The 22246-nt window shown below is 41.0% G+C and overlaps 2 protein-coding genes across 4 annotated transcripts in view; both read right to left on the reverse strand.

Moving 5' to 3' along the window:
* The window catches only part of mboat2a (membrane bound O-acyltransferase domain containing 2a), a 55933-nt gene extending 43889 nt beyond the window's left edge, over window positions 1–12044 (reverse strand). Inside the window, exons 1-2 of one of the 2 annotated variants that reach the window (XM_089004259.1) lie at window positions 11142–12044; window positions 8762–8832 (exon numbers count right to left, since the gene is read on the reverse strand). In XM_089004259.1, the coding sequence (XP_088860385.1) occupies window positions 8762–8832; window positions 11142–11400 (330 nt within the window). In that variant the 5' untranslated portion in view covers window positions 11401–12044. The remainder of the gene's footprint in view (window positions 1–8761; window positions 8833–11141) is intronic. The other variant, XM_089004260.1, reaches the window with a different exon arrangement.
* Window positions 12045–19110: 7066 nt separating this feature from the next.
* The window catches only part of asap2a (ArfGAP with SH3 domain, ankyrin repeat and PH domain 2a), a 55321-nt gene continuing 52185 nt past the window's right edge, over window positions 19111–22246 (reverse strand). The window contains exons 28-29 of one of the 2 annotated variants that reach the window (XM_089004577.1): window positions 20394–20475; window positions 19111–20231 (exon numbers count right to left, since the gene is read on the reverse strand). In XM_089004577.1, coding sequence (XP_088860703.1) covers window positions 20401–20475 — 75 coding nt within the window. In that variant the 3' untranslated portion in view covers window positions 19111–20231; window positions 20394–20400. Of the gene's footprint in view, window positions 20476–22246 lie in introns of both variants that reach the window. The other variant, XM_089004576.1, reaches the window with a different exon arrangement.

The following is a 22246-nucleotide window of genomic DNA, read 5'->3' on the forward strand; positions in this document are numbered from 1 at the left end:
TGTTATTATTACTACTACTACTACTAATAATAATAATAATAATAAATAACTAAATAAATAGATAAATAAATAAAGGAGACAATGTTTGCTAATGAATGAAGTGCAAAAAGGAACTTTGGGAGACAGTTAACGAGGCACGAGTGTTTACCAGCTCAACGTCTTGGAGGGAAGTCTGAATATTCAAGAGCCGTGTTCTTTCACTTGCAAAGAAAAGTTTTCTGCTTTGTTTAATTTGGTGAGGTTTAACGTCAAAACAGGACAACAATCAAGGCAGCTAAATGCAAGAAGTGGCATGCAGTGGACTGTGAAAGCCGACCGTGAGGTGGTTTCTACCATGAGCTGGACCACTGATCCCCTATGAACTCTACGGGCAGTCTGGCTATAAATAGCCAAACAATCAGCCATTCCCCTCAAAGGAGTGTGTGTGTGTGCCTCCTTTCAAGAAATGTTTTGCCCCAATGAAGACCTCGCAGCACGGATAGAGAATTTAAATGATGGAAGGGCCCACAATTTTTCATCTACTGCTTTGGGCCACACAGCATGATTCTGAACAGGGTGTACTGTTTGACAAAAAAAATTTAAATGCCCACAAAATATGTTGATGTTTTTCATTTTTCTCAATACATTTGTCAATATACTGTATGTAGAAAATATCCCGTGTTCAATATTGAAGGGTTTAAAAAGAACAAAATGAACTCACACAATGATTTTTGATTTCTATCGCAAAAGGCTCTCTTGTATTGAAAAATAAATGAAGAGAATAAAAAATATATTAGAAGGATGGTACACAATTGCAGAAAATCACTTGCAAGAATGAATTTTGTGCATTTTTTTTACAAAATTATGTGCTTGTTTGTTTGTTTTTTACAAAAATCACCTCACTCAAAATATTCATATTCCCCGAGTTTTATGTTTGTACTGTATATATTTTTAAATCCACCAAAATTATGAGGCCTACTCATATTGTAGTACAGGGCATCTCAGCATATATGCCATATAGTGAAATCGCAAAACATAGAATATAATTAAATACATCGAATGCAATGTGAATCTGGGGCGAGTGGTAGTTAAGTGGTTAGCACGCCGGCTTCACAATGCGGAGGTCGTGAGTTCAAAACCCGGTTCGGCCTTCCTGTGTGAAGTTTGCATGTTGTCCCCGTGGATTTTCTCCGGGTCGTCCGGTTTCCTCCCATGTTCCAAAAACATGCAAGGCAGCCTGACACTTCATATTGTCCCTCGGTGTGAGAGTGAGTGCGGAGGGTTGTTTGTCTCTATGTGCCCTGCGATTAGCTGGCAACCGATTCAGGGGGTCGGTTGAGATCGGCTACAGCACCCCCCGCGACCCTAATGAGGATTAAGCAGTCTGGAAAATGGATGGATGTACAGTAAATCTAGAAAAAAAATTAACACAAGGGAGAAAAAAATATAAAAAAATAAAAACAATTTAAAAACACTTTAAAAATTCTTGTACATAAAATTCACTTTGCAACATTGAGCACAAACACAAACCAATTACATTAAACCTAAAAATACATGTTCAAATCATGCAGGAAGTTTGTACTCCTCAATTATGCAGGGTGACAAGCTTTTGTTTCTGAAACTTCCTACTCAAGCTGAGAATCAGGGATAATAACACTCTGGAATTCACTTCCACCCAACATCCAAAATATTGACTCCTTCCCTACTTTCAAATCCCACCTCAAAACCCATCTGTTTAAAATAGCATTCCTGGTCTAGTTCAATCAGCTATTTTATTATTTATCATTTTACTTATGGTTTTATTGTTTTGTGCTTTGTTTTTATTGTAAAGTGTCCTTGGGTGTTCTGAAAGGCGCTTGAAATTAAATGTATTATTATTATTATTATTATTATAACATATCCTACTTATTACTCACTGTAGGTATGTCCAGCAGAAAGATTTACTTCAATTCTTTCCAACTGGAGAAAATATGGCTTATTTCAGTGCAATGTTCTCAGCATCCTCACCGAAACACCAGAAACAAGGCAGAAAGTCAGTTGCTATGAGACAGTCGGTATGCAAGTCCTCAGCAGGGCACGAAGAGTGTGGAGACAACCTTTAAACAATGGATCTTTCTTTACTAAGTGACTTTCCACTTTTGCAGTCATCTCAAGTCAAGTACTCTCGGGTTTCTCTTTGAGATGAACACAAGTGGATAGCGGTTAGGGAGCGGAGCATACGCAAAAGACAGAACCTGATCACATTTCATCGAGTGATAAGCGATTTCCCCTAACACAGATCGCATCATAGTTGTATCATGCTACCTGGTGTTTTATGGGAGTGATGCCACAAAAACACAAGGTTTGGTCAATCTCACAGCAGAGTTTAAATGAACTTGTTTCTGCCAAAGACGATGGCGTTTAATTAGCTAAAGATTGTTAATTCATTCACTGCCATTCATGAATGTATTTATTGAAAACATGACGTAGAGTGCCATTCCCGAATGTGTCCGGGTTTTGTTTGGGTGCCGATAGAGCGCTGGCCATGGCCTCTGGCAATGTTTTGTCCCTTCCACAAAGGGGCAGCATTTGCCTTTTGTCCATGTTGCCGCTTTGTTTCCAGCTTCAGCTGTTGTTAAAGCGCTACATAAACCAATATGTATGTACAGTGGGACCTTGGCTTACGAACTTAATTGGTTCCCATACAGAGTGTGTAAGGGGAAAAGTGTGTATCCTATCCTGTTAAGATCATATAACTCCAGACCCATATAATTTAGGAATTAACTCTTTTTTTGCAGATGAAAGAAGAGAGTCTCATGTTTCTTGTGTTTAAGTGGCATTGAATGTTTATGTAGACCTACAACTCAATATTCTGTGGGTTCTGGAATTCGTGACAATTACAAAAACCCTGGCACGAGCTCGGACACATTTTTCCACGCCTGGTATTGAATGAGTTAAGAAGGTTATGTGTGATAAATTGCAAAATTAAACATACGGGTAAGAATGGAGGATCCTATTAAGATATAATCAGCAGTGGTATTGTTGATGACCTCACATCCCTTCGTTCTCTGGGGTTGTATCATTCTGATGTCAAACATTTTTTTTGTCCTTGAGGGTGCAACACCCAGTACTCTACACCCAGGACTGGTCGCCAGTCAATTATAAGAAAACATATGAGCTATCTTGATAGTCATTAAATCACTGTGCTGCCATATTACAAAAATTGATTGTCAAATTCGTATAAAAAAGGCAATTTTGAAGAAAGCACTAGATTGGTTCACCAAGATTCACCAAGTGTTGTGTTTTTTCTTTTTCTTTTAGGTAGCAAAAAATTCCCCCAATATGAACAAATGTTTGCTACATATATAAAGGGTTAGAAACTGTGATGGTAAAACATGATCCAAATTGGATCAAAAAGTAAAAATTTGGAGGCAGTGGTTTGTGTCTCGTGCAGAATGCCAGAGCTGGGGTTCTCTGCTACTGCACCATTTAAGATGAACACGGAGGAGCGTAACAAAATGAACAGGGTGCTGATTAACCAATCAAGAAAATAAAGTGGAGGGGGTGTGGGCGTCTTACAGTTGGTGAATTGCTAGTTGAACTCCTTTTTCCAGCAATTGTCAGATACAAATCGATTTTAAAATTCATGAAGTTGAAGCCATTCATTTTGGCCGAACTGTATTTTTTTATTATTATTCTTAAAGAAGGGAGGTTTCTGGGAGAAACTACTAACTTAGAGCTGGAAAAAAAAACTCAGTCGACACATCAAGTGTCTGTCTATCTGTTACGGGATCACACACTTCAACGCAGGTACAAGTGATGGTGCAAAATAACGGTGATGAATATTCATGTGCTCTCATCTATATTGGACACAATGTCTCTGACGTATTTGAGCCGCTGGCACACAAAACAAAAGCTGTTGAACAGAGACGTGTACGCCTTTTATCAGCACCCGTGTATCTAAAATATAACAGAACATCCTCAATTAGGATTAGCGCATAATCTACTCAACAAATGACAGGAAAGCAAGCCGCAATAAAAGGTATACAATTAATCATTTTGTCTCTGTTTTGATTGCAATTGCCAAAGTTCCTATGGCCTCGCAGAATTATTTGAGTCTATTCACCTACAGTATGACACTAACAGCATGATATAGTGATTGTGTCGTAATCCGTATACTGTAATGTCAATTATTTTTTTAACTGGAATAGATAATTCAAAATAAACTGGTAACTGTAATGAATTAACTTACTTTACATATTCTGCGTTGTAAGATTCAAATCACTCCTTCCAACCATTCATCTATTTTCTGAACCAATGTATCCTCACAAGGTCCTTCAGGCTGTAAGCAGGTGACAACCTGAAACGACGGCAGTCAATTGCAGGGCACAAAGAGCCGCCTGCGCTCACACTCGCCCATATGGATTTTTAGATCCATGAACCTGGGAATGTATGTTTTCATAATGTAGGAGGAAACTGAAGTACCCAGAGAAAACTATGCAGGCCCAGTAAGGCCGCAGCCGGGATCGAACCCAATGACCTCGGCAATGTGAGGTTGACGTGCTGCAATATTCAAATGCAAACACATATAAAATAAATAAATAAATAACAGGGCGGCCCGGTAGTCGAGTGGTTAGCACACCGGCTTCGCACTGCAGAGGTCGCCGGTTCGCGTCCCGGTCCGGCCTCCCTGTGTGGAGTTTGCATGTTCTCCCCGGACCCGCGTGGGTTTTCTCCGGGTCCTCCGGTTTCCTCCCACACTCCAAAAACATGCATGGCAAGCTAATTGACCACTCCAAATTGTCCCTAGGTGTGAGTGTGAGAGTGACTGTTGTACGTCTTTGTGTGCCCTGCGATTGGCTGGCAACCAATTCAGGGTGTCCCCCGCCTCGTGCCCAAAGACAGCTGAGATAGGCTCCAGCAACCCCCGTGACCCTAATGAGGAATAAGCGGTACGGAAAATGAGATGAGAGACATAAATAACAAGGATTACTGTATTTTCCGGTGTATAAGGCACACCCAAAAGCCTTCATTTTCTTCAAAAGATGACCCTGCGCCTTATACGTATGTGAAGTAGTATTGAGCCATAACAGGTCTCCCAACTACTGTTAGCAGCCACTGACAAGTCGCGCGTAACCGCAGCCTCTAAAGTAGTGCCTTATAATGTGGTGTGCCTTATATTTAGAAAACCTTTAAATATTTACATGTATATATTATATTTGGAAAACATCTGTCATTCATTGAAGGTGCATCTTATACTCCAGTGCGCCTTATATATGGAAAAAGCTTGAAAATACACCATTCATGAGGGGTGCGCCTTGTACTTTGGTGCGCCTGATACCTCTACACCGGAAAATACAGTCGTGTGAAAAACTCCCATAGGTCATTCAGGGCTAATATTACTAATGGTACTAACTAGTCCAACACCATGGTTGGCGCCTCCTACTTTGCCAATTTATCATAGTCATCATTGTCATTTTGGGTTGACAGTCATACTGGGAGCTATCAAAACCCAAGCACATAACACCACAATCCTCCGAGGAACTGCTTGGTAATTGTTTGGCACCCTGTAAAGCTTGTCGTCAAGCACCCGGACGATTACTCCTGCTCTTCAAGGGTGAAGCACATGTGTTTGTGTTGATTGCGCAACATATTGCACAACATAATAAATTATATCAATGGCAGTCACCGGCACCTTTCCATAAGCAAAGGGAAAGAAGTTTGTTGGTATAAAACTACCCAGAGGGGCGCCAATTAAATTCAGGGGAGAGCAGAGAAAAACTGACTGGACTCGAGGGCTTTAAAATTAAATGAGAGGTCCCAAGTCAGGGACTTTAAAGATATAAACAAGAACAGAGGGTTGTCCCCGCGTGGATCAACCCAGATGCTACATAACCTCCATTTGTTTGTTCAGTGAAAGTCAATTGAAGTACTGGATTGTATGTGTCACTAAATTAACTCATTAACTGCCATTCCTGGAATTTGTTCAGGTTTTGTTTTTTCCTGCTTGGGTGCCGATAAGGCACTGGCCATGGCCCCTGGCAATGTTTGTTTCCTTCCACAAGGTAGCAGCATTTCCCTTTTTTTCCACGTTAGAGCTTTGTTCCAGCTTCAGCTATTATTAAAGTGCTAAATAAACCAATATGTATATATTACATTTATTTTGTAAAGCCACACTCATTTCAAGAGGGCGAGGGCAGATAAAGTGCCGGTCAGACCTCTGGCAATGTTTTGCCCCTTCCACAAAGAGGCAGCATTTGCCTTATGTCCATGTTAGCGCTTTATTACAGCTTCAGTTTATGTTAAAGCGCTATATAAATCAATATGTATCCACTGTGTTGTATTTTGGACAGCCTCCCTCATTTCAAGCTCTTATAACTCCAGACCCATATAATTTAGGAATTAACTCTTTTTCTGATGAAAGAAGACAGTCTAAGGTTTCTAACGCTGTACTGAATGTTTATATAGTCCTAAAACTCAATATTCTGTGGGTCCTGGAATTCAAGTGCCAGTGACAAAAACCCTAGCACTGGAGTGGACACATGTTTGCTAACAATCAAAACCAAAATGGGAATTGGGGCATTACAGTAGTAGCGCCCAAATGTTTCTACAATCAGACACTGCGGGGAACATTAACATCAGTGCAATCAAGATCAGACCCTGCCCATTAGACTGAGCTGACCGAGTTATGGGGCATCCAAGAAGTGTCTTGCCATCCGTGACAGGAAAATAAATAATAATTACGATCAGTTGGAGGGAATGTCATTGAGGAAGTATGGCCCTACAATCCAGTGATGGGGAATGTTGAAAATAAGGGCATTTTGACACATATGAATTCACTAGACACATTTTTGCCAACAACGACAGAAAAGAATGGGAAAAGAAACAATTGTGCTTGGTTCTCCAAACTATGCAAGCAAAGTGGCCAAGCACCTGATGGAAAAGTCAGCGACAACACTTGCAACAAAAGACGTCTTGTAGCAACGTGACAAAAGACGACGACTGTGACAAAGTGCAAAATGTCACATAAACAGATGACTGACAGTTGGTTAGCAGGGAATGAGCGCCTGAGGAATAGCGCTGTCACATATTAGGCACCACTCTCAGAACAGATGCACATTATGAGCCAAATGGAATTCAGGGGTTCAAGGGACTATGTGAATTATACTTCAGTCTTGGTGTCTCTCCCAAGGACAAATGAGATAGGTTGTTGACCCTTTCTCGACCCTGGACAAGATTAATAGTGGCAGTTGATCGTTGCCTGATACCCAAGACGTATCTCATCAACATTACCGGCCCTGATTAATCTTGAAAATACCCATACAATTTCAGAGTTGACACCTTATATCAGAGGTGCCAAAGTCAAGGCGTGGGGGCCACATAGGGCCTGCTACATCAATTTATGTGTGTCATGAAAGTAAATCAAGCATATTAAGTCTCATTATGCTTCCTAAAGTCTGAACCAAAAATTCTAATTTTAATACGTTATCTTTGACTCATTCATTGCGAGACATATGCAAAAATGTGTCCACTCCAGAGCCAGGGTTTTTGTCATTGTCACCCGAATTCCGACCCATAGAATATTGAGTTTTAGGACTACATAAACATTCAGTACAGCGTTAGAAACCTTAGAATCTCTTCTTTGATCAGAAAAAAAGTTAATTTTGATGGTTCTGGAATTATTATAGCTTGAAACGGGGGTGGCTGTACAAAATACAACACACAGCATACGTACAGTATTGATTAAATGGCGCTTTAACAACAGCTGAAGCTATAACAAAGGGCTAACATGGACAAAAGGCAAATGCTGGCCCCTTGTGGAAGGGAAAAAAAGCATTGCCAGAGGTCTGACTAGTGCTTTATCGGCACCCCCTGCAAGAAAAAACCAAAACCAGAACCAATTCAGGAATTGCACTCCACATCACACCTTTTCAATTCCCGAATAAATTTGTGAATGAGTGAAACGAATGAGTTAAAAAAATAGATTGTATTTTTTTTTGTGTTCCTTTTGAATCTCTACTCTACTACACATCGGTATTTATTTTCAGTTAGCATCACTTTTCCATGTTCGCTAATTGTATGATTACATGTGAGGGATTAAATTAAAATGTTCAGAGGTCCACAAGGTTTCGCCATCTACTGCAAAAACCGAAGGAAGTGCTTTCAACCGTTTTGCCCAATGCAGAAGTTGATTCCACATAAACCACATTAACCTGCCTCGTGCTTGAGATGACTCACAAAACTTTCAAAGCTTCATCAGTTTTAGTTGAAAAAGCACCACACGCAAAGTTTGGTTTAGTAGGCATCAGAAGCAGTAAGCCATAGAGGAGGTGTGAGCAGTTCAATATTAAGGATTCTTCTGGAATCAACCCTGTCAGGTCAATATATTCAAGAAGAAGACCGGAGAGTCAGTCAAGGTTCATGACGAGTGGATGAAGACAGGCCGAAGTCTGACAACATCCAACATCCAGGAGTCCAAGATGGTGCCCGAGTAGGCAGCCGCCAGCAGGTGCTCTCATGAGCCTTGCTTTTTTTTGTTGTTTTTGTCTTGTTTTGTGTTTTCTTTTGTCACTGTGTTGTTGTGCATCGTGTGGAATGGATACGGATTGTTTTTCAGCAACCAAATGACCCAAGGACCGGTACCGGTCCGCGGCCCGGGGGTTGGGGACCTCTGTCCTAACTGACATCAGAAAAACATTTTATGACGTCTAAAATACCCAAAACACGCAGGCTGATATTTTTAGTCAAATGCAAAACACCAATAAAAATGAATTAAAGTGTCCCAAAACTACTTCAAAATGACCTGGAGATGCTGAGTTTCAGAAGGTCCCGCCCCCTTGTTCATGACGTCACGCCTGGACATCTTGCCTTGCTCTAGAGAATCAAAACAATGGCTTCAGATTCGGAGAAGATGTTTTCTTGTTACTCATCCAGTTATGAATATGATTCTAATTGTTCTGAAGAGGAAAGCATAAATGTTTGCAATTGATTAAAGAAGTCCTCCCGTATCAATTCGAGCCGTCAGGACTCCAATGTAGCGGCCCAGAAAATGCACAAGATGGCGTCCAAGCTCCGTTGGAAATGGGCTGATTTGTCTACTGGGAATTTGTGTCAACTCGTATCAAATAGTAGTCTTGGTGCAACACACGATTCACCATCGCGTTATTTAGGGTTTTCCTTCTAATTTTTCGCCATAAACATGGATGAACACGAAGTTTTCAGACCAAAAAAAGTACCCAAAATGCATTGTGTGTCGCTTTCTCGGTCAGGGGCGTTCCAGACGTGACGTCACGTCAGGTATCGTCAGTCTTAAAACGTAAAATATAGCTGTATGCCGTGGTATTGTTGTGAAATTCGAAGTCGTTTGAAGTGATTGTACAAATTATGGACGCAGCTTGTCCGGAGGCGTCGGTTGTCCTTGAAAGCGCTATATAAACCAATATGTATATCTTGCATTGTATTTTGGACAGCCACCCTCATTTCAAGCTCATATAACTCCAGACCCATATAATTGAGGAATTAACTCTTTTTTTTCGGATGAAAGAAGAGAGTCTAAGGGTTCTTACGCTGTGTTGAATGTTTATGTAGTCCTAAAATTTAATATTATGTGGGTCCTAAAATTTGAGTGAAAATGACAAAAACCATGGCACTGGAGTGGACACATTTTTGCACATAGTCTGGCAGTGAATGGGTATAGTGGGACGATAAAAAAAAAAAACATTTTAAAACCACTGAAAACATTTTTGTTTTATGTTTAGCTTGACAGGAACCTTCAGCTGAATGGCAATAAACAGCTTTGAGCCTCTTGAGAATATTTACTCCTGATATCTGCCAAACAGGTGCTTGTTAGGAAGTGAGTTGAGTCACCTGGTCATACTGCAAGTTAGTTGTCAAAACCACAGAATCGGCCAAGGTCACTCGTACCTCAATTCACCACTATAAGATAGCATGTGACTTTGTCCTTCCCAGCTGTGTTTCCTCAAACAATACAATCATGAGGCAATGACAAATCTGTTCATCCACTGAGTAAGGAGTGGTTTACATAATGGCGATGACTACGCTTGCTCTTGTTAGGTTTGGAACCCAAAATGAGTTGCTTGGGGAAATAAGGAAGGGCATATACATTGGTTGATTAAATCATCTCGTGGTATAATTCAAAGTTCTGGATTTTTTTATTGTTAAATTGCGTACATTTCATCAAAATATGTGATGTATTTTGGGAACTTTGGCTTGTGAAGATGATTTAAATTAGGTGTTGAACAGAGAAAGTTTGAGGAAAGTTTGTGTAGTTCCGTTTCTCTTTTAAAAACAGACTAAAAGTGAAACATATAACAATGTATTACATGATTACCTAGTCAACAGGAGACTTGAAATGTTACTTCTCTTTAAAGGTTTGAAGTGGTGATGCTAAATTGAAACCGCGGCTTTGACAACACTGCCCATCCATGAGAACACGAGACATCTGGCTTTAATTAGGGAAATATTAGTTTTTATGTAAACGGGCATTTGTAAGAGGATGAATATATATCTTTCAAAAACATATTGACATGACAAACATTTCAATGCTTACGACGCAATCGTCACTATTCCATGCTAGTGTAGTCTCACATTTCATTGACTCACATGGCTGTCATGAAAACAATACTGTAAGGGAGAGCGCGCGTGTGACACATAATAAATTGGCATTTGCTTTAAAATAACATTGGATTGGAACAGGTTTCACACTGGTTTCATTTAAAATTCGTTTCAGAACATCACATTTGGTTATGTGTCTGCTTACAGGTATGGATTTTCAACTGGACAACTTGTGGCCTCACATGAATATGTCAATGAGATGTAACGAGTTAATTCTGATCAGAATGTGTACGCCTCAGAAAAAAAACCGTGATTGGGGTTGGTGGTGGAGGGGCAAACGGGCTGTGCGGAAGACACAAAAAGCATAACTGTGATTGTTATCAGGCTAACGTCAATGATGGTATGTTAAAGCTCCAATGTTGACCAATACTCCTTACATAAATCCGATGTTGTACTCAGGTTTTTTTTTGCACATACATGTATTTGGCAGTGGCTAGTCATGCGCATCTTTCTGATAGCCTTGTCACACATAGCGAGCCAGCCGCGGCGTCATTTGCTGTCTGGGCTGGATTATTTTCACACAAAACCCGAACGATTCCGCGTTGTACCTGGTCGAGAGGGAGGTTGATAATGTCGCTGATGGGCTGCAGCAAAGTGGATCCGGTGCACGATGCAGTGCTTTGGGTAGCCATGCTTGGATGGTGGACGTGAGAGTCGTTTCTCTACTTCCTTCCTTCTTGTCCCTCGTTTCCCTTCCGATTTTCTCGGCTGCCGCAATGATAAATAAACCGCCACAGCTGCCACTAACGTCGCCGGTGTTGCTGCTGCTGCTGCTGCTGCCGCTGTGTCTGGAAGACCGGGTGGCATCCAGGGCTCACATCCAGACAAAGAGAAGAAACATAAGGCAAGAGCGATACCGCCATCATCGTTTCTTTTCTATCAACAGCACCAGATATGTCCTTTCAATTGGGTTGTTTTGTTATTTTACATTTAATATGGTATGTCTCAATTTGGTGCTGTAATTTTCCCAGTACAAAATAACAAGTATTAGTTTGAATTGTATACAGATTCAGATTGTATACGTTTAACAAGCATCGCTGTCTGGAACATCCGTGGGAACCTAATATGTTATCCAGTAAAGAACACAAGTCACTTCAAAACACGTCTTAATAGAGCATGTATACTGTAATGACAAAACATTATATAATAAATACGACAAGAGGGAAAATGGGGAAAACCTCTTGGCAGCATCGTATCTTTGGCGGCTGTAAAACGGAGCGAGTCGATGTAAAAGCTCCCAGTGATTTGGAGAAAGTGAAATCTCGGGAGCCAATCACAACAAAGAAAAGAAGGAAACGATTTTGAGTTACAGGCCTCGGGGCAAATTGGGATCTGCTGAGACATTTTTGCAGAACCTGCCTACATTACTTGTGCTCTTCGGATGTATGACGTAAAAACGGTCCGGGATTCGACATCTGGTCCAGCTGTCGCGGTTCTTTTAATGTGACATTTATTCGACACAATTAGATTCAGAATAACAAACAACGTAAATGATCATGTGCATTTAAAATAAAATAAGTACATATAAAAGAATTTGATACAAAGGTATATTGTTGGAGTCTTTTTTTCTGGACAGTTACGACATTTTTAAACTGCATATTGTCGGTGGACGACTGTTTAGCACATCTGCCTCACAGTCAATGGTTCGATTCCCCGCCTTTGTTTATGTTGTTTGCATGTTCTTTCCGTGCATGCGCGGGTTTCTCTGGTTTACTCGAACAATGCAAAAAAAACACAGTAGGTTAATTGACCAAAATTGCCCCTGGGTGTGACTGCGAGTGTCCATCATCCCGACCAGATAGGCCTTGGGTGTTTTTATTATTTTTTTCAGTTGTCAGACAACACCACCTAACGGTAAGTGTGATTATTGTAGCAACGCGTTTGATTTTTTTTTAATTATCATTTTAATGCACTTTAAATGTTTCATTCAGTTTACGACAGGACTAGCTTGAGTGTTTTTCTTGTTGCGTTTATTTAGTATTTTTATTTATTTATTTATTCTCAAAAATAGTAACTATTTTGGTTTGTTTAACGTGTTTTGTAACTATGCATTACTTCCGCTAGAAGGTAGTGGGTGCAAACGAATGGGCGCTGCAAAGTCGAGTTTGAAGCCTGTGATGAGTTGACAAATAAAAACAAAAAAAATTAAAATTTAGAAAATTTAGAAAATTTAGCAAATGTTTATTTTGTGGGGTATTAGGAAATACTAGTATGCAATACTGACGAGAATTCCGGCTCTTTTTGGAGAGTCGATTCTTTCGGCTCTCAAATGGATCCTTGTTTTGTTTTTTTGGTTTTTTTTCCTTAAACTAATTTACTTCCAAAAATAGTGCAACATTATATGTAAAACGAATTACTAATGTAAAAAAAACATAAAATATAATTTGTTCCAATCTCTGTGTATATTCCGAAGCCATTAACTATTTACAGTAAAACAACAGAAATAAGCTTTAATTCCCACACAACAAATGATACATTAAAATTTGCAAAACAAAAAGAAAAAAACAGCATCCTGGTCAAAGTTTTAGCTAGTATTTAGTGGATTGGCAATGTGAAATACCAAGTGAAATTTACCTGGACGCCTTTGTGGCGTCACACGTGTGTATGATTTTGAAGTGCGCCCTTCAACCCTTTCATGTCTTTCAATTCCTTGATCTCCTTGATGTGCGTCTCACCCTGACGCATAGCACACGCTTGAAAATTGTATAAAATGAGCTGTCGCGGGACAGAGAGATTGGGCGAATCACGGGGCAGAATCATCTCAGACTCATCTCGGACTCAGACCCAGACAGACACACCGTTCGCAGAGACCTGCTCAGCATCGCACGGAGTTTCACAGCACGACTTGCTCGACTCCACGCAGCGATCAAGCTCTGCGCATCACCTGCCTGGGAGATCTGACAACGGACCTACTTCCAAATAAAGAGAAACATCAAACTATTTGCCTTCACAACCAGTTCTGCGGGCCCTGGAGCATAAAAATCAATGTCGATGACTGTTGCTTTAACCAATCAGAGGTCGAGTTGACAACTCAAGGTCTGCTGGAAGGCGCAGAGCATGTCAGAGTTTCGCAAACTATGATTGGCTGGTCACATGAATGGCTAGTGACTAGACAATCATAGTATCACTAGCCTCGAGTGATAATAGCATACTGGCTAGAGCTACCACACTGCATCTGTTCTGGGAGACTGTGATTCCCAGGAACTTGAAGGTCTCAACGGTTGACACCAGGCAGTTGGATAGTGTGAGGGGTAGCTGTGGTGATGGATGTTTCCTGAAGTCCACCATCATCTCAACTGTCTTGAGCGTGTTCAGCTCCAGGTTGTGACGGCTGCACCAGAGCTCCAGCTGCTCCACTTGTTGTCGGTCAAGAAAAGCATATTCTCCGAATCTGAAGCCATTGTTTGGATTCTCCAGCAATGCAAGACGTCTTGGCGTGATGTCACGAACTGGGGGCGGGACTTTCTCAAAATGCTCAATTCGCAGCTCAATTTTTGGCAGATTTTGGACACTTTAAGTCATTTTTATTGGTGTTTTGCATTTGACTAAAAATATACTGCGTGTTTTGGGTATTTTAGATACTATCAAACGTTTTTCTGATGTCAGTTAAAAAACAAAAAATTGATGTTGGTTGTCCTTTAAGTTTCTTCAAGTCACAAGTTATTTCCTGGCTAACAGCATCCTCTAGTGGACATGTAATACGTCTGTGTAAGCTCTCAGTCGTACAGGAGTGGTCCATCGATGAGAAGGTTTCTTCAGCCGTCATCTGTACAAAAGTGAAGGTTTCGGACGTTTCGCCTCCTATCCAAGAGGCTTCGTCAGCGAACTAAAGTCTGACTGGTCGTATCGGCCCCATATATATAACCCTAATGTCCAGACCTGGTGGCGCCGGACACAGCTATGATAGGTCCCTACTCTCAGGTTGGGGGGGGCGCGGGACCCCCCCCTGTGGCCCCACTGATTGTTCCTACATTCCTGACTAACGATTGGCCTATTACCCCCACTCCCCCCGGTGAAATCTGCCTTAATACTACGTATTTTCAATTTCGGGAAAAATTTTATAAACAAATCCATGGTTGTGCTATGGGCTCACCAGTTTCACCCATAGTGGCTAATCTTTACATGGAAGAGATGGAGAAACAGGCCCTCACATCCTTCCCAGGGACAAAACCTAGACACTGGTTTAGATATGTGGACGATAATTTTGTCATAATTAAGAAACAAGAAATTCAATCCTTCACAGATCATCTCAACTCTGTAGACTTCAACATTAAATTTACTCGTGAGGACATTCAAGAGAACCAACTAGCCTTCTTGGATTGTAAAGTAATTATAAAAGAGGACAGAGCGCTAAAAACAGAAGTCTTTAGGAAGGCTACGCACACTGACCAATACTTACTTTTTGACTCTAACCACCCTTTACAACATAAACTAGGAGTTATCAGAACCCTCCAGCATAGGGCTAAACTAATACCAACTAGCACTGAAGGTAGAGAAAAGGAGTCAAAACATATCAGGAGAGCACTCACTAACTGTGGGTACCCTCAGTGGTCATTCAACAAATGTCAGAAAGAAAGAATAGCGAACGAAACCAATAATTCTCAAGATTCTAAAAGGAGAGGAGTAGCAGTACCGTACATTGCAGGAGTTTCTGAAAAATTACAAAGAGTCCTTTGGCAACATAAAATTCCTACTTATTTCAAACCGATAAACACGTTAAGGCAAAAATTAGTGCATCCAAAAGATAGGCTACCAAATGAAAAACAAAGTAATGTAGTTTATTCCATACATTGTAAGAATGAAAATTGTAAAGAGCAGTACATTGGGGAGACTCAACAAATTCTCAAAAAAAGACTTTATCAACATCGCAGGGATAATACTAGTGGGCCTCAATCGGCAGTACATTTGCACCTAAAAGCTAGCAACCACTCATTTGACGACAATGAGGTTAAAATCTTAGCGAAAGAACATAGATGGTTTGAAAGGGGGGTAAAAGAGGCGATTCTTATAAAACAACAAAATCCTTCATTAAACCGGTCTGGTGGTGTGAGGTTCAATTTGGATCGTTCATACAATAGCCTGCTCAGGCAAAACAGGTTAGGCAACTTTCGCAATGCTGATGAGGGTCGTTATGCTGATGAGGTGATACCGGGGGGAGTGGGGGTAATAGGCCAATCGTTAGTCAGGAATGTAGGAACAATCAGTGGGGCCACAGGGGGGGGGTCCCGCGCCCCCCCCCCAACCTGAGAGTAGGGACCTATCATAGCTGTGTCCGGCGCCACCAGGTCTGGACATTAGGGTTATATATATGGGGCCGATACGACCAGTCAGACTTTAGTTCGCTGACGAAGCCTCTTGGATAGGAGGCGAAACGTCCGAAACCTTCACTTTTGTACAGATGACGGCTGAAGAAACCTTCTCATCGTTAGTGGACATGTAGTAAATCACATCACACTCGCAGCGTGGATTGATTCAGATGCAGCACGACTGAAGGCCTACCGTTGACATGCACAGCCGGCCAATGTGTTACAGCAAGTATGTTTGTATGTTGGAAGCCCGCTGCACCAGATAACTTAAGATAGAAACCCATCTCACTCCTTGGCTGTGTGCCTATTGTCATTCATATAGTTCTGCTTTTGCTGACCCAGCAGGCAAACACACAAAACCTACTGTGGAATCTGACAACGGACCTACTTCCAAATAAAGAGAAACATCAAACTATTTGCCTTCACAACCAGTTCTGCGGGCCCTGGAGCATAAAAATCAATGTCGATGACTGTTGCTTTAACCAATCAGAGGTCGAGTTGACAACTCAAGGTCTGCTGGAAGGCGCAGAGCATGTCAGAGTTTCGCAAACTATGATTGGCTGGTCACATGAATGGCTAGTGACTAGACAATCATAGTATCACTAGCCTCGAGTGATAATAGCATACTGGCTAGAGCTACCACACTGCATCTGTAGCGATATGTATTAGCATTTGCTAATTTAGCAACATATATTGTTGTCGATTTAATAGCAGTTTTGTCAACCCACAATGGCTGAAGGAGAATAACTTTAAGAATTGATGGACATTATTAAGGTTGGACAGCTCAGAAGCTTGCAAAAATAGCAAATAATATTGCAATTTTCTGAGGTTATCATGAATCCACACGTTCATTGTAAACATTCCTACCGTTTAATGACAGTATTTCTTAAAGAACAACCGACGTCAAATTCAAATGACTTCTACTGAGCGTATTTTAATAAGATTCCACCGCATATAGCTATATTTTACGTTTTAAGACTCGCGCTGAATATTCAGGAAGTCTTGTTTTTGAGTTGGTGACGAGTCCGTACGTGACGTCATGAAAGGACCGCCCCCTGACCGTAAAAAAGACACATTGTAGCGTCCTTCCATCACGTCAATGTATTTTGCTGTACATGTTTGGTCTGAGAACTGTGTTGCACCCAAAAGCCGCCAGAAGAAGGACTCCAAGCTCCATATAAGGAATTTATCAGCCTGTGGAAGCGGAGGTGGCCACTGGAGGTCGCCATTTTGTGCCTCTTTTCTGGTGATCCATTGTTACCTTAATGTTACCTCAAAATGGCATGGAATAAATTCTTTAATCGATTGCAAACATGTATGCTTTCCTCTTCAGAACTATTTGAATCATATTCATAACTGGATGTGTAACAATCAGAATCAGAATCATCTTTATTGCCAAGTATGTAGGACACACAAGGAAATTGTTTCCGGTAGAACACGCTGCACTAGTATCGTTGTCAAAAAAACTGCTAAGTGGCACTATACAGTTCCATTTTGGCTACTGTTGAAAGAGTTCAAAGAGTTAATGGCTTGGGGGAAGAAGCTGTTTAAATGTCTGCTGGATTTGGTGCGCATGGATCGGTAGCGCCTGCCTGAGGGGAGTAGCTGGAAAAGGTGGTGGGCAGGGTGCGGAGGGTCCAGTAGGATTTTCCGCGCCCTAGTTTGGATTCTTGCAGTGTGCAAGTCCTCGAGAGTGGGTAGGGCGGTGCCAATGATTTTTTCCGCCGTCCTAACTGTCCGTTGAAGTCGGATTTTGTCCATTTTTGTTGCGGCCCCGAACCAAACAGTGATGGAAGAACACAGGATGGATTCGATGACAGCCGTGTAGAAATGTTGCAGCACCTCCTGTGGCAGGCCATGCTTCTTTAGAAGCCTCAGGAAGTACATTTAGTGGACATGTAGTAAATCACATCACACTCGCAGCGTGGATTGATTCAGATGCAGCACGACTGAAGGCCTACCGTTGACATGCACAGCCGGCCAATGTGTTACAGCAAGTATGTTTGTATGTTGGAAGCCCGCTGCACCAGATAACTTAAGATAGAAACCCATCTCACTCCTTGGCTGTGTGCCTATTGTCATTCATATAGTTCTGCTTTTGCTGACCCAGCAGGCAAACACACAAAACCTACTGTGGAATGGAAATTCCCATTGTGATACTGTTTGGAGTTTATCCAAAATGTTCTGGAAAACTGTAGGTGACACTTTGCGATGAAAAATGTGACCTTATACTAAAATGAGGAAATGAAATTAAAACATTAAGAATCAGCTAACAAGCTATAAGAGGTAATTGTCAAAATAAATAGCAGTGCTTCAAAAAGTAAGTTATTTCATTTCATATGTCCATCCATCCAACCTCTAATCTTTTCATCCTCACAAAGGTCGAGGGCGGACTGAAGCCGAACCCAGCTGTCTTCAGAGAGTAGACAGGGTAAACCCTGAACTTGTTGCCAGCCATTCGCTGGGCACGAATAGACAACAGTGTTTTAGTTTTAATGTACAGGGGAGCACTTTTCTTGACACTTGCATGACAGTTAAGAATGTCATCATGCACATTTAGTTACTTTATCACCAAATTTTATTGACAGTTAATTTACTGGTATGCGGTCTGGGTAGCTAGCTGGTGGCTAAATAGCCCATAAGCAAGCTAATATCCATTCATCCATTTTCCACACCGCTTATCCTACTGGGCAGGGATGTCAAATTCATTTCGATCTGGAGCTCAAATACAATCCGAATCTGATCTCAAGTGGCACAAGTTAGTAAAATCATTGCGAAATTAGATGGATCTAACAATGTGAGCATTTTATTCTTTGTAAGTGAAGAGCTAAAAAATAATAAAAATCCCTCTCGGCCGAGCTATCGAGCTAGCAAAGTGAGCCGTCAACTTGAAGCCTCCTTTGGAGAGAAAAAAAATCTCAGAGGGTGATGAATGCTATTTTGTATGGGAGGTTATACAATTGACAGGCTAATACATTATTTTTAGTCACATTATTTTTTGTTGGGTTCTGAATTGCTTCACACCTACAGATAATGGAAGGAAGCTGTCAGTACATAAAGTGGTGGACACTTGATATACTCACACTCAAGCCTTAAGTGAACTTAACATTAATGGAAGTGAACGGGCACCTTGCTTTCAAAGCTTTCGAATCAATGAATATTTGCACATACAGAGCCACTTTCATCACGCTTACCAGAAGCAACAACAGGACACGCTTTATGTCATTTTATTCCAGTTTCATTTCCCTTTTATGTACATCCAAAGATGACAACTGATGATTTTTTTATACTTACACTAACATCCAGCTGTCAGTGTCTTCTCCAGTCCCTCGACATTTAAATATCACACACATCTATTTTCACGTGTAGAGATTCCATCCTGTTTCCAGTGAGTTAATAATAAACATGATGAACAGTAGCTGCAAATTTATTTTCGACACTCATTAAGGCTCTAATGGCATCAGCTTCAAATGCCTCTGAACACAGTAACATTCATTGTGAATTTTATGTACACATAGTTGCTCCGCAACACAACTCAAAACTAATTTTACATTGAATGTGTCTTGTGTTAATATGGAAAAACAACATTTTTTTTTTTAATGCAGAAAGGAGAACATTAGTCGAATAATGGAGTCAATCAGGCTCATTCAGGCATTTTTCTTGTGTGGATCAATAGAAATGTCACCACACAAATGTCTAAACAAGAGAGGCAGAATGTCATGCACTCGTCACACAGACGTAGAAGGAGGGCGCACACAGGTACAGTACATTCAAAAGTACCGGTGTTCATAGTCTGGGCAAATGTGAAGTTGAATGGATGTCTTAAATATGGGAATGATTAAAAAAACAGGTGGCAAAGAAAGGGCCAAGCAGTTGTATTTCATATTCAAATATTCAATATCAGATGTGGGAGAACTTGAAAATGTGTCGGGTGTAACTTTGAGCATCTTCTCAAACATGCGAAAACAACTCATGTTTAATTCTGTAAACTCGTTATTTAAAATCAGCGTATTGAGCAAAACTATAATAGTGAGCTATTTTTGTCAAGAATGCACATTCTTACTTTCTTTTGTCAATGCCATATAACAATAATGCACTTCAACTCCAAAGGGGTCAGTTATGATATTTTTACAGTCAGGTTACGGTACAGAGACATTTCCTAAGCTGCTGAAGAAGGCAGAGATGACAAAGGTGGGAAACGTCCTGCCATCCTTTGTCTTGTTCTTAAAACGGCACAGTGAAACCAACCTCTGCACAGTGAAGGCCTGCTACCTGCTCATTTCACTTGGAGGACGATGAGGAGGAAGAAGAGAGTAGTGCACAACCTTCCTCCTGTGTGACAGTGCGGCAAGGGAAAGTGCATTTTTCATGAGTTGTCATTCACTACAATCATTTCGGTTGTGTTCTCGTCACAAACACCAGGCTGTTCAAAAAACACCACTGAATGTTGTCACGGTTTCCGAGAGGGGACTTGGAATTTGCGCCGTTTCACACCTCCATTTCAGTCCACAATGAAGTGTACAAAGGTGACCGGGAAGGCTCCTCGTCTCATCGGATCTCCTTCAATGTGGCCCAGCTGGAACGGAGGTCACAAGGCAAACATGAGCACAAAACACAACTCTCCACATGAGGGCAACCATTTGATGTTTCAACTACAATTACTACAGCAGACACCGATTGGAGCTAAATCCTACATTTCTTCTACATTTGGTTGTCGATATTCATGATTAGATGAGTTTGGAACTCGAAAAAAAAAAAAAAATAAATATATATATATATATATATATATATATATATATATATATATATATATATATATATATATATATACAATTTGTGCTTATTATACTCCAAAATGACTTCAATCTGAAAAATATGGTATGCATTTCATATTGGTTGACGACAAGGGGTTTCACGACTTCACAGGACACAAGACAACTACAGTATTTGACTAAGATGCAGACAACAAGATTGTCCGCTCATTACCTTGACAGCAAAAGCTCCAATTAGTCATTTCTATACCTGAAAATGACAAAGCTAGAACATGTTTGTGTACTGGCAGAGAAAAACAATAGTAAATGCTCGGAGAGGATGTTGGAGACCTTAAGGGGGGGGGGGGCAGGGAGGATGGCCAAATTCAAAGGCTGCAGCTGGTGGTTCACTTTCACACAAGGGGGTCCACAGAGGAAGCAAGAGTGTGGGTTAAGGCGGGAAGGGGTGAGGATGGGGATGTTGTGTGAGACACAGTTCAAGATGAGCTCAGAGCTTTTTGCGAATGCGACCATGGTTACCGTGGAACTGAGACTCGTTTTAAGGGTGTATGACGATTACCATACTTTCACAAATTGCGGCCTAATAGATGCCAAGAATGAATTAGTCACGACTTCATTAGTCACTTGAAAGAGACGCCTCCTCCTTTCCTATTAAATAATGTGTTTCACACAATTCAATTGGTGAGCCCATTTGAATACTGTTGCTAACTCAACCAAAAACACACAAAAAATCTCTCTCGCATATTAACTCATTCACTGCCAGACGATGTGCAAAAATGTGTCCACTCCAGTGCCAGGGTTTTTGTTATTTTCACTCAAGTTGCAGGACCCACAGAATATTGAGTTTTAGGACTGTATAGGCCATAAACATTCAATACAGCATTAGAAACCTTAGACCAGGGGTCGGGAACCTATGGCTCGCGAGCCATATATGGCTCTTTTGTAAAACTAAATACATACTCGTTTTTTTCGCCGTTCATTTCCCGTTGGGGCTGCAGTTGGCGGAAAGCGCAATTTTGATTGGATGACACTGACCTAGGTTGGCCGAAAGCGCCATTTGGATTGGATGATACACACACGTCATGTTGAAATAGGTAAACGCCCCTTTAAATGAGCCCAACGAGTGCACTTTGGATTCATTCGCCTTTGTTCAGAGAAAAGGTTATGATTTTAATTTGCAATGAAACAATACCATCGATGAAACAGTCGAATGTCAGTGACACTTTAACAAGCCCCATGTTAACGTTAGCATCAACATACTTCTGCGAGAAGTAGATTGCAGATAGCAAGTGTGGAAGCTAATGAGCCGTGTGCAGGCTACCTAGCAGTAACTTCGCCTCTGGACCGGCAAGTTCAATTTAATTCCGATCGTTTGCCTGGATTTTTACCACACAAAACCATTCGTGGTAACGGTGAGTTATTTTAAATAATACATTTTGATATCTTGTTGAAAAGTGGCCGCGCGTGCGTGTTTGCGTGTGTGCGCGCACTGAAAAACATTTCTAAATATTTTACTTTTATGGCTCTCTTAGTCAAAAAGGTTCCCGACCCCTGCCTTACACTGTCTTATTTCAA

Source organism: Hippocampus bargibanti, linkage group LG09 (genome assembly GCF_051943395.1).
Source record: "Hippocampus bargibanti isolate YZ-2025 linkage group LG09, ASM5194339v1, whole genome shotgun sequence".
Taxonomy (NCBI): domain Eukaryota; kingdom Metazoa; phylum Chordata; class Actinopteri; order Syngnathiformes; family Syngnathidae; genus Hippocampus; species Hippocampus bargibanti.